The sequence below is a fragment of the Eublepharis macularius genome, chromosome 5 (genome assembly GCF_028583425.1).
Source record: "Eublepharis macularius isolate TG4126 chromosome 5, MPM_Emac_v1.0, whole genome shotgun sequence".
Taxonomy (NCBI): domain Eukaryota; kingdom Metazoa; phylum Chordata; class Lepidosauria; order Squamata; family Eublepharidae; genus Eublepharis; species Eublepharis macularius.
The window spans coordinates 101,295,994-101,308,033 of record NC_072794.1 but is presented as its reverse complement, the minus strand read 5'-3'; the positions used below and the strand labels follow the sequence as shown (position 1 = coordinate 101,308,033).

At 45.3% G+C, this 12,040-nt stretch overlaps 1 protein-coding gene across 2 annotated transcripts in view; it reads left to right on the top strand.

Moving 5' to 3' along the window:
- The window catches only part of SZT2 (SZT2 subunit of KICSTOR complex), a 116,839-nt gene that overhangs the window by 99,126 nt on the left and 5,673 nt on the right, over window positions 1-12,040 (top strand). For both annotated transcript variants that reach the window (XM_054982041.1, XM_054982040.1), the window contains exons 53-66: window positions 1,335-1,501; window positions 1,686-1,783; window positions 2,432-2,564; window positions 2,724-2,848; window positions 2,962-3,071; window positions 3,198-3,380; window positions 3,473-3,743; window positions 4,087-4,166; window positions 7,783-7,908; window positions 8,032-8,234; window positions 8,494-8,587; window positions 8,777-8,857; window positions 9,212-9,286; window positions 10,633-10,846. In XM_054982041.1, coding sequence (XP_054838016.1) covers window positions 1,335-1,501; window positions 1,686-1,783; window positions 2,432-2,564; window positions 2,724-2,848; window positions 2,962-3,071; window positions 3,198-3,380; window positions 3,473-3,743; window positions 4,087-4,166; window positions 7,783-7,908; window positions 8,032-8,234; window positions 8,494-8,587; window positions 8,777-8,857; window positions 9,212-9,286; window positions 10,633-10,846 — 1,960 coding nt within the window. The remainder of the gene's footprint in view (window positions 1-1,334; window positions 1,502-1,685; window positions 1,784-2,431; window positions 2,565-2,723; window positions 2,849-2,961; window positions 3,072-3,197; window positions 3,381-3,472; window positions 3,744-4,086; window positions 4,167-7,782; window positions 7,909-8,031; window positions 8,235-8,493; window positions 8,588-8,776; window positions 8,858-9,211; window positions 9,287-10,632; window positions 10,847-12,040) is intronic.

The window sequence follows — 12,040 nt, the reverse complement described above, 5'->3', positions numbered from 1 at the left end:
AACCTTAATCCAGCTGGTATTAGGAGCGGAACAGGTGGCAATGCCCACCCCCCTTCACCCATGTGGGTTCAGGAGCAGAGCAGATGGCAATGCTCACCCCCTTCACCTGGGTGGGATCAGGCACAGAGCAGGAGGCAATTCCCTTCTTCCCTTCACTCAGCCAGGACAAGAAGTGGAGCAAGTGGCAATACCCGCCCCCTTCAACCTACTGGAATAAGGCATTGAGCAGGCAGCAATGTCCACCCCATCTTCACCCTTTTGGAATCAGGCGCCAAGCAGGCAGCAATCTCTGCCCTCCTTCAGCCTTCCAGAATCAGGAGCAGAGAAGGTGGCAGTGCCGGCACCCCCTTCACCCAGTTGGGATCAGGAGCAGAGCATGTAGCAAAGCCCACAACCTGCCTTCGCCTATTGGGGTCAGGTGAGGATCAGGAGGTAGTGCTTGCTTCTACCTTCACCCAGCAGAGAACAGATGGCAATGCCTACCCCCCCTTCACCTAGCTAGAATCAGGCTTGGAGCAGGCAGCAGTGCCTGCCCCCCTTCACCCAGCCGTAATCAGGCGCAGAACAGAAAGCAAAGCCCGTTTTCCCTTCACCCAGCTGGGATCAGGTGGCAATGCCTGCTCCCCCTTTACCCGGCCTGTATCAGACGTGCAGCAGGTGGCAAAGTCCACCACCCCTTCCTGTTGCTGAGATCAAGTGTGGTGCAGGTGGCAATGCCTGCCCCCCCTCCTTCACTGGCTGGGATCAGTGACGGAAGAGGAGGGAATGCCTGCCTGCCCGCTCTCCCCTTTCTAGAGCCCGTTGTATTTTTCCCCACAACGGGCTTTCTTTCTGGTATATTATATAATACATATTAGGTGGCTGCCAAGAAAATACAAATGGACCCCGTGGCCAGCACATATAATCAACCAATGAATGATAAACAAAATAAGTTACAAGCTTGCAACAGTAGAGTGAGATATTTCAATAAAGTGCTACTTGCTAATAATTGCTAATAACAATAAATGACAAGAAAGTGACCAGTGCTTATACAGATAATCTTTATTGAATATTGTTACATTGTAATTGATTATGTTGCTTAGTATTTCACGTTGCCTTGTGCTTTCCTTCCTTGTTTTTAGATTGCTGCAATAATGTATTTGGAAGTGCTTTGAACATGCAAAAAGTGCTATATAAATGCTAAATATAATAACAATACTAGTAAACAAAAGTTGTGTAATACAGAAATTTGCTAGAGAGGTGGCAGCTGGGCCCTAAAACTGTCCATGACAAAGAATTGAGGGTAAGCACGTCTGCCTTGGGCTCTGTTTTCCATATCCAGCCTTAATTTTCAGAGTAAAACAGAGATGGTGGAGCAAGGAAGCCCCAAGACCACAGATGACATTGTGCTGGAGCGGCCAGAAGAGAGTCGAACCCGCCGTCGCCACAAGACCGAGAATGTAAAACAGCCCTCAAGCCAGGAGCGTGTTGTGGCAGCTGCTGAGCAGGGGCAGGCCCAGAGGCAAGCATCTCGGCAGGTTCTGCTGCGAGCAGACCAGACCGGATGGGATTATCTTTGATGGTTTCTGAGCATTGTACATCTTCATGCATTTCAGTGGGAGGATTGCTGTTTGGTTTTATTTTTCCTTTCTTATGTTTTTTATCCTTATGGATTTGACTTTGAGTAATGGGTGCTTTCTTCACAGGCGTCGGGCCTGCCAATTAGAGGAGGGGGATGCAGGCAACTTGCATCCAATTTTCAGTCAGACCTGCCAGTTCTGGATGGCATTCATGAACCGCCTGGGTATGTACTAAATCTGTGTCCTGTTCCTTCACTACCACTTTCTCCCAGCTTGGAGAGAGTTTTTCTTTATTTCTGTATTCATGCAATTAGAAAGAAAAGCTTGTTGATGTTAAAGTCTCAGAAATCAGAAACAAGGCTAAATGGATGTGCCAGGGCATTTATGCCCTTTTGAGTGATCCATTGATCTATTTCCCTGCCTCTGTCCACCCATACTGTCAGAATAGCAGTGCTGCTGCTCCCCCTTTTCTTGTCGATATTTAAATACTTGGCTTATCTGGATAATGTTATCAACAGTTTAAATGTTGGTTTGTCTCTGAGCGCAGAGTTTGTGGCATAGAAAGTGGGAAGGGTAGAGTGTGTGGGAGGGAGCATATAGTAGGTGTGTTTTTGCTTACCATTGTGAGTGCACGTCTTACTTCACTGTACACATAGGAACATGGCTGAGCTTAGTGCAGGGTGTTCTTTTTGGTCTCTTTCTGTTCTTGTCCACAGTTCTGTCTAGGATATTTTGACCTGGTACTGGTTTTAAAATCTCTGTAAATGGCTCAGTACGGCTGATGGTTCCACAGTGTTTTCCCCTTGCCTTTTGGAGTTTTCTGGGTGTTTGCTTAAACTTCCCCTTCACATTGCATTTCCTCTCCCTCATAGGGTGTCCCTCTGTACAGCAGTGTGCTTTGGAGAGTGTCTCTCGCTTCCTGCTGTCCTCCATCCTGCTGGAGATGGTGAGCCTAGTCACCACACTGGCAAATGACACCTCTGTCAAAGTGTTTGAAAGAGTGAGGTAGGTGCTGGGACAAGACTGTCTTGATGGTTGGCTGGATGTTACTTAGAATGTCATCTGGGTACTTTTCTTAGCAGAAGGAGAATGATACACTTTAGGGAGATGGACTAGGGTGGATATTATTGTACCTCCATGAAGCTCCTTGTCTTTTTTCTGCAGCTCTCCCCAAGGGGTGTTCTTTGTGCCATATTCCCTGCCAGGCACCAGTGCCGAACCAGCTGTCATTCGACACTTCACTTTGCTGGGTCGTAGTTTCCACCAGTGGCGTCACAGCACAGAACAAGGTGAAGACAGAGTGGGGTGCTAAAAAGTGAAAACATGCTCTTTACTGCCCCTAGATTGAGGCAGGAATCTCAGAAATAAACTCTGGTCTGTTGGCTTCTCTGTGTTGTTTCAGTCCTAAAGGGATTCCAGCGGTTTGAGGCCACTGAGCTCGTAACTGCAGAGAAAGGCAGTGATGTTGTCCCTCGGCAAAGATTCCTATTCATGGAGATCATTGACAAAAAGGTGCATGCCATGCTGGGTTAGTGCCTGGCCCATACAAGTCCCTGGGTGCAGATAGAGCTTTGGAGCCTTTTCATTCTGATCCAGCAGTGTAAGTCTGGGTTTACCTTGTCCCCCTTTCCCCTCCAGATGGTTCTTTACACTTACAATTGGTCCGTGGACCTGGGTAGTGCTCTGAGCAGCTCCCTCACCCGCTTGTTGCAGTGGCAGAATGCCCGTGCTCATGTTGTGCACTGCCTGCTCAGCCAGAAGCTTGGGCTTTTCCATCACTACTGCTACATGGACACACCATGGCATGAGGACAGCAAGCAGGTACTCCTGGATCTCAACTTTCCAGTGCTCCCACTTGATTGTCAGTCCTCAGCAATCTTGCACTGAATGTCTCTCCCTCTTCTCACATATAGGAGCAAAATCCATTTTTGAACTCCACGCTAGATGTGGATGCCCTGATCCGCAGTTCCAGCGTTCCCCCAAGCAAAGAGCAAGGTCGGCTCAGCAACTCTGCACGTATCTTGCCACCCCTTCATTTCCCTCCTGATATGGTACCTTTTGATGAGGCCCTTCGTGATGTCTCAGCCAACCGACCTATCCATCACAGCCCAGAGCTGAGTGTTCTTGACCGTGTGGCCCAGCATGGAGCTCAGTTCCTGGAGATCAAGAACGTAGAGAGGAAAGGTAAAGGAAAAATAGGGGTAAGAGAGAGGGTCTCATACAGCTGTATTTCTGTAGCTGGGTCAGGTGTTGGGTCTGGTAAAGGATATGTCTTCAGAATCTCCATAAACACTAACCAGGAAAGAATTTCCGAAGGCAGCTAAAAATAAAAAAGTAATGCTAGTCACAAGAGGATAGTGCAGGTGGGTAAAAGACCTTAGAATAGGTACAACATTGGTTACCTGTGGGAAGTTTCCTGAAGGTAATCCATTATATAGCCCATTCACATCACAGAGGAGGGTTGATTTTTCAGTAGAGAAAGCTTTGGGCCTAGGTCTTGTTCTCAGTTCTTGCTCCTCTTCCACAGAGCTGGAGAAACAGATGAAGATTGAGAATCTCTTTGTGACATGGCAACAGCGATCCGCACAGTCCAACATGCCCATCAGTGTGAGTTCAGAGGGGCTTGGGACATGGGAAGAAAGGTGGAAGACTTGATATTGTTTCCCTAAGATGGGGATGGCCTTGTTTTGGGAGTCAAGTGAGAGGGGAGGGCATGGGGAAGGTTTCTTCCATATTGAAAGGGACTTTAGTGGGACCCAAAAGATCTGTGGGTTCTTAAGACCTAATCATCTGGAAGCCACTTGGATCCCTATTGCTTTCATCATTTCATTCATTCATTTCTTGGACTTTTGGCCCACCCTCCCCACAAGCAGGCTCAGGGTAGGTCACAACAGGGTATAAATACATTTAAAACATAATAAGACTAGATCATCATTGCAATAATAAAATACAGTAAAAATATGAGAAAATACGATTCCAAAGATGGCAGTCTACCAACTGCTCCTGCCAATAGTGCATAGACAAGGAAGCTCTTAAGGGGATGGGAGGGAAGGATGGAACAGCCATTCTAGTCGTGTTATGACTCCAGGGGCGGGGGCGGTGAGATGACTACACAGCTCCTTCCCCTGACAGGAGATCAGTAGGGAGGTTCACTAGATGGATACAAGGCCAGCCTCAACCATATGCCTGGCGGAACATCTCTGTCTTACAGGCCCGCCGAAAGGATAAAAGATCCTGGCAGGCCTGAGTATCTACAGACAGAGAGTTCCACCAGGTTGCAGCCAGGACCAGAAAGGCTATGGCTCTGGTTGATGCCAGTCGAGCACCTTCCAGTAGATGTTTATCATTTGATCTAAGCACTCTCTGGAGTACGTATGGCAAGAGGCGGTCCCACAGGTATGCTGGTCCCCATCCACTAAGGGTTTTATAGGTCAACCCCAAAGCCTTGAATCCGATTCGAAACTCCAGAGAGTACCTGTATAACTGCTGCAAGATGGGAGTAATAGGCGCCCTATACAGAGCACAATGTAGATATAAATGCATTTTGTTTAATATGCATTAAACAGTCTAACTATAGTGCTGAAGACTACTTCACACAAGTTAATAGCTCCTCAAATCCTTCCCAACCATCCCAGAAACAAGCGTCATGTGAAGATGTTTATTTGTTTGGACATTTCTCTATATGTCATTTCTCTCCCCAAAGGGCACAAAGTGGTTTACTGAAAATTCTAAAGTATAAATAAAACAACCAATTTAAACATCACAATTTAAATAAAACAACACAAGCACATCCTATATAGGTTCTGATTCACTGGCCTGGCTAACGCAGGTGCCAAGCTGTGAGCCAAGGTCCAAGAGCCCTTTGTGTCTTGCCCATTGACTCATGCCCAAGGGCAAGCGGAGGGGATAACAGCCCATATGGTATTCAGCTACTGCTAACAAGATCTTTCCTACTCCCTGCCCTGTATTATGAAAATTGAATTTCCCTGGACATGCCTGCTGTGATTTCCATGACTGCAGCAGTTCTAAGAAATAGACACTGTAGAAGAAATATATTCAGGAAAGCCAGTTCACACAATGTCCTTTCTTACATAATCACTGTGTCCAAGGAAGGTCATCTGGAATTGCATGGGAGCCACTCACCTACTCTGAAATGACCCTTGGGTGTTGATGATTATACTGGTTACCTGTCCTGTTTAAGCCACTGTTCATTGGTATAAGTGAAATAGTGTGTTCCAAATGGCTATATTGAAACAAATGTTCACGGGATGGTACAACACAGTGTAGACTAGGTAGACAAGAAGAGTCTCTTTGTGGCAGCTGACTATAGTAGGAGATGCTCACCAGGATGAGAGATGAAACTGGACTAAGTGTTGCTATCTTAGCAGTTGAGTGCTACTTGGTTCCAAAATCTTGCCAAGATTACTCATTTATTTGACTTGGTAAATGGATACTTCTCCTCATCCAAAACACTCTGACAATTTATAGCATAAACCATGGCACGGCTGGGTATCACAAATTATTTGCCTTGAGCAAACTGTGGATTTAAAGCTGTTTTTCCTAAGACAGATTTCTTATCTGTTCTTGATAGTGTTCCTGAAGATGGCTCAATTTCTGTGTTTGTACTGGCAAAATTTAGTACTATTTTTAAAAGATACTAACTTTTAGGCAGAGCCTCCTTGTCATGTCTGTACAGGAAACATTGTCCTGCTGCTTGCAACTTGAAACAACAGGCTAGGGTGCCCACCTGAGTTTCAGTTTTACAGGTAGGTGTGTTGGCCTAATGCTTCAAGTATGGCATTTGTCACATTCCTATTTCAATCCTTGCATGTATGAACTACAAAGCACCAAGGGGGCGATGTAGAACAAAATGAAACTCAGCAAAGTGTGTTGGCGCAAGCACTCATTTAGGTTCCTCACTCTGTCAAAGCAGCTTGAATTCATTTTGCTTAAAATGACAGGCTTAAACACAGTTGACAAGTAGGCAAAACCACGGGCAACCCCAGACTAACAATTATAGTTACAGAAAACAAGCCAGGGAACTTCAGAAATATGTTTTTCTTTTATAACGTGTGAAAAAGTGCAGTAGTGCAAAAGTGCAACAATCCAATTATAATAACTTTACAATATAATTTTACAATACAATACACAAACACACAGTACAGTCATTACAAAAAGTCTTCTATAGTCCGTAGAAATTATCCTCTGCGTTAAAGTGCAAAGTGCCTATTACAGTAAGAAGCCGGAGGTGGAGAGTGGCAATGGGCTTGTATATCCTTTCACAGTCCAAAAATTAAATTAATTCCAAAAACGCCGACGGGAGTATGCTGGCAGATTTCAATTAACCCGTTTCGTGAGTAAACAGCTCACTTCATCTTGGGCATGAACATTTCGGACCGGACTCAAATTCTTCCATGAAGACACACGTATTTCTACAGCTCAATTTCTTACAGCATAATAGCTCAATTTCCTGTTTGGGTGTAAACAGGAAACACACCCAAACAGGAAATTGAGCTATTATGCTGTAAGAAATTGAGCTGTAGAAATACGTGTGTCTTCATGGAAGAATTTGAGTCCGGTCCGAAATGTTCATGCCCAAGATGAAGTGAGCTGTTTACTCACGAAACGGGTTAATTGAAATCTGCCAGCATACTCCCGTCGGCGTTTTTGGAATTAATTTAATTTTTGGACTGTGAAAGGATATACAAGCCCATTGCCACTCTCCACCTCCGGCTTCTTACTGTAATAGGCACTTTGCACTTTAACGCAGAGGATAATTTCTACGGACTATAGAAGACTTTTTGTAATGACTGTACTGTGTGTTTGTGTATTGTATTGTAAAATTATATTGTAAAGTTATTATAATTGGATTGTTGCACTTTTGCACTACTGCACTTTTTAAACACAGTTGAAGCAAGCTGGTAAATTTTCAGAGTAACAAAAGAAGGAGTCAGGACTGAGACATCAAGTTCCTGCTAGCCAGTGTGCATAGCTCCTTAATTTCTGATAAGAACTGTATGTTCAGTTTTCTGAATTCTGCAGATAAGCTGTCATGCCCATGTGTGATGTCTGTGGCCAGAAACAAAACCTTTGGAAGCTGAACTCACCATCACTGCGTCAGTCTCTTATTCATCAGGAGGCCCATGTGGCAAGGAGTGGTCCCGTTAGGTGATATAACCACAGCCCAGAAGTATATGTTGGTTACTCCTTTGTGTATGTGCAGATTGCAGATTTGGAAACCCTGAAGCAGTCATCACGCTTAGTCCACTACTGTGCTACACCACTGCTCTTTGATCCTGCCTTCCGGCAGCAGATTCAGGCTGACCAACAGGGCAAACCAGAGGGAAAGGTAAAAAGTGTGGGGAGAGTTTGTTCACGTTTCCTTGTAATCAATGCTATTTCACTGGGATTTGGCACCCTTTTCCCAAGGGGTTCTTTGATTTTGATACCTCTTTTCTTGCTTGCTCTGCAGAAACGGCACCGCTCAAATGACTCCACAGCGTCCAGCAGGGACCGCAGCCACAGTTGTGACTCTACAGAGGGGGTGCCATGTCGGACCAAGGATGAGACTTGGCTGCTAGAGCTGTGTCATACTTTCCTGCAGCAATATATCCAGTACCTGCAGAGCATGGGCTTCATCTTGGTGCAGGTGCGCCCGGCCTCACCCAGCCGCAGGTCAGTGAGGATTGAAGGCAAGGGCAGTCTTAAATTTGGGAGTGACAGTGAATTCCTCCTTTAGGAACTGACTAACTGCACACTGTGCAAATGCTTGCTTTGCAAGAGGAACTGCTGCAGAATGTGGTTTGGGGAAGATTAGGAATATTTACTTCAGAAAGGGACATTTTTGTGGGGCATTTATTTGCAAGGCTGTAGTCTGGTTAGGATGCCCTCGCAGATCCATGATGTTTTCCTCCTGATAATTTCTGGTTTGCAGCAGCACAAGTCGAATCAGAGCTCTTGCAGCAATGGGCAGTGAAGGGCGGGGATCCTTCTCATACGCCAGACCAAAGACTGATGGGAGCCCAAAGGTGAGCAACCTGATATTGGGCAAGTGAGCTCTTCTGGCATAACTGCATCAGCCCATATGGCTTGCTCTTTAGGGGGAGGATGGGTGAGTTGAGAGCAGGCAAAAGCATGTTCAGCAGATATGAGCAGATGGTTAATGGATACCAGAGAGCTGTTCTTGTGCCAAATCAGTGCAAACACTTGTTTTCCAGAGCACCAGCCCTCCTGTCACTGCCTACCATTTGCAAAGAGCTCTACCTGGGGGCATCGTGCTAATGGAACTGGCTTTCCAGGTGAGAGGAAAGTGCATAGTAGTAGCATATTTAAGTGGCAAAAGCAAGTACAAATGTTCACAGGCCTCAGAAGTGAGCTATGGATGCAATGGAGCAGGATGTGGTCAACCATGAATAGGTTAGTAGAGCTGACACTCTATGTGAAAAAGTACAGGATGAGCCAGCCCAACCCTTTTTGTTTGTTTGTTTGTTTATCAATATATCTTTGTTAAAAAGCCAGCCCAACCCTGATGGAAGGGAGCAGTGGCACCATTTAGCTAGTCACTCTAAGCAGCAGTTAATGTTGCAAGTGACAAGGTATGGTTACATGGGTCAGGTACAGGCCAATATTTCACCTATTTCTCCTCTCCTTAGGGCTGCTATTTCTGCGTGAAGCAATATGCACTGGAGTGCTCACGGATCCCCATGGGTCAGACTGTCAATTCACAGGTAATATTAACTGGTTCTAGTCTGCTCCAGGGCCCAAAATTTGGATTAGATTAAGAGATGTTGTCTCAATATTATATGTAAGGATTGGTTTGAGGAGAATATAAATTTGAAGCATAAGAAAGATCAAGTATTTCCCCCTACCTGTGGCTTAAGAAAGAGCTTGTGTCTTGCCCAGTGTATTTGCTTTCTTCTGCTGTGCCTTGGCAGGGAAACAGCACTAGCCTCCCTCCCGTTCAGAGGTTCACCTAGGGAGAACATGCCCTGCTCAAGAAGAACAACTACTCGCTTCACTGCTTCTCTCTGCTTCATTACTTTTCTTCATTCCTATCCAGAAAATAACTGGCCTTGTCTTTATTCTGGAGAAACCCCCCTGAAGATTTCCAGAGACACTCTGAATGTAGCCTGAGCATCATGATGCTATATGAACCATATTCTCCAGTGCCAGTAGCTGCTGCGTTCCAGAACACTTAAAGGGATCTTTGCATGTGCAGTACCTGTATGTCAATTCAGCCAGTGCCTAAACCATCAAGAATTGGCTTGCAGATGTTATGCAGATGCCAACACAAAGGCTAAAACCCCTTTAAATGTTAAGTTCGCAATAACAGAAAGTACTTTTTGGCGGCCTTCTTGTGGGGACTGTCATGTTCAAACCAGCCCTTTGTCAGCTACAATTCAAGAAGCTAAATGCTGGAACTTCAAGGGAGACTAAATAAATTATGTAAATGATAGATTATTTAATTAAACCAATCACTTTTCATTCATGAGACACTCCACGGAACATCAGCAGAAGTAACCACAAGAGACCTATGCCAAGTGACTGCATTCTATCTTAATTGCAAAGTACAGTAATACCAGAGGAGAAAGAAGAACTAAGCTCATGGGATGTTGGCATATGGTATACAGAAGAGTTGGGAAGTGGATTCACACAGAGAATTTTAAAGATAACTAGAGAGATGAGGGCTATACAAGTTAAGCCTTTGAGAGCTTCCTAGACAGCACAAGCAAAGTCCTTTAACATGAAAGATGCAGAGGAGTTAGCCGTGTTAGTCTGTGGTAGCAAAAAGAGTCTTAAAGGTGCTACTGGACTCTTTTTGATTTAACATGAAAGAGTTATGCTCAGATTTGGCCACACTTTCTGCTGTAGATACTTTCTGTAGGAATTAAACTGTTGCCTAAATTGGAGAGTATCAGTATGGAGAAAAGTATCCAGCCAAGTTTCTTCTACTACCACATTTTCTTTGAAACTCCTAATCCATTCACCCCACTTCATCCATAAACTGTGCAATAATATTGCAACCTTGCTAGACTTGTCAGTTCCAGGTTGGCATTCTCTTGATTTTTCCTAGCTGTCTATGCTCTTCACGGAGGAGTGTGACAAGGTCCGTGATCTCATGCATGTACACTCATTCAGCTACGATTTCCACTTGCGCATTGTGCACCAGTACCTGCTTGGCTCCCACATGGCACTGCGACAAGGCTATCACCTCACTGGTTTCTTGGAAGACTTCATTACCCAGCATCCCGACATCCCCAAGTTTGGACGCAACCACATCTTCCAGGGTGAGTACTCTTGAGGCAATTTGGGAAGCCTCTAGAAATGATGTTGATGGTGGAATGTGCTATCAAGTCTTAACTGATTTATGGCAACCCCTGCTGGGGTTTTCAAGGCAAGAGACAAACAGAGGTGGTTTGCCATTGCCTTCCTCTGCATCGTGACCCTGGTCTTCTTGGGGATGTCTCCCATCCAAGTACTAACCAAGGCCAACCTTGCTTAGCTTCTAATATGTAATGAGATTGGGTTTGCTTGGGCTATCCAGGTCAGTGCCTATACATCCATGGCCGTCCTAGAGACCTGGTAAGGGGTTATAGTACATGGGAGACAAGGATTGTGTTAGTAATTGTGTTGATTTTATATAGCACCCTCATTGCGATGGGACTGTGGCTCAGAGCATCTACTTTGCATACAGCAGGTTCAGTCTGACAATTTCAATTAAAATTGATCAGGTTGTGATGTGAAAATCCTCTGCTGTAAATCCTGGAGAGATGGTTCCATCAAATTGCAGCTGACTTATGGTTATCCCATAAGGGTTTTCAAGGCAAGAGATGAACCAATGTGGTTTGCCACTGCCTGCCTCTGCATAGTGACCCTGGGCGTTCTTGGTGGTCTCCCATCCAAGTACTAACTAGGGCCAAATCTCCTTTGCTTCCAAGATCTGATGAGGCTAGCCTAGGCCATCCAGGTCACGGTGTGTGTGTGTATTAATAGGTATAAACTACACACACAAACCCCTGCAGTTCCAGGGTTTGGGGCAGAATCATATTTATTTAAAGTGTTCGAAGGTTTGATCCTGACATATCTCATGTATAGCTCATATTCCATACAGCATTTACTCTGCAGATTTGGATAACAGCTGGAATGAGTAAATGGGCAAGTCGGAATCCACAGCTATCCCACTGGTCCGCTTCCCCCTCCCCTGCTACTAGCCAGCTAATGGGCAGCTCAAAGCAGGCTCCTGCAGCAGGAAGAGGACAGCTAGCCAAAGTGGCCATCCTTTCCACTGCAGAGGCCGTTTGAATAGGGTGAGCAGCCCTGCAAAGGGAGGAGGCTCCATGGCTCCTTTTCAGTGCTGCTAGCTGGCTGAGAGTCGGGAGTATTTTGTGAGTTGCCTAGCAACCCCTCAAATGGTGGAAATGATCTTACAATAATAGGCACTATTGTTTTCATGTTTAAGTTGTTATGTCTGCGTAAATGCA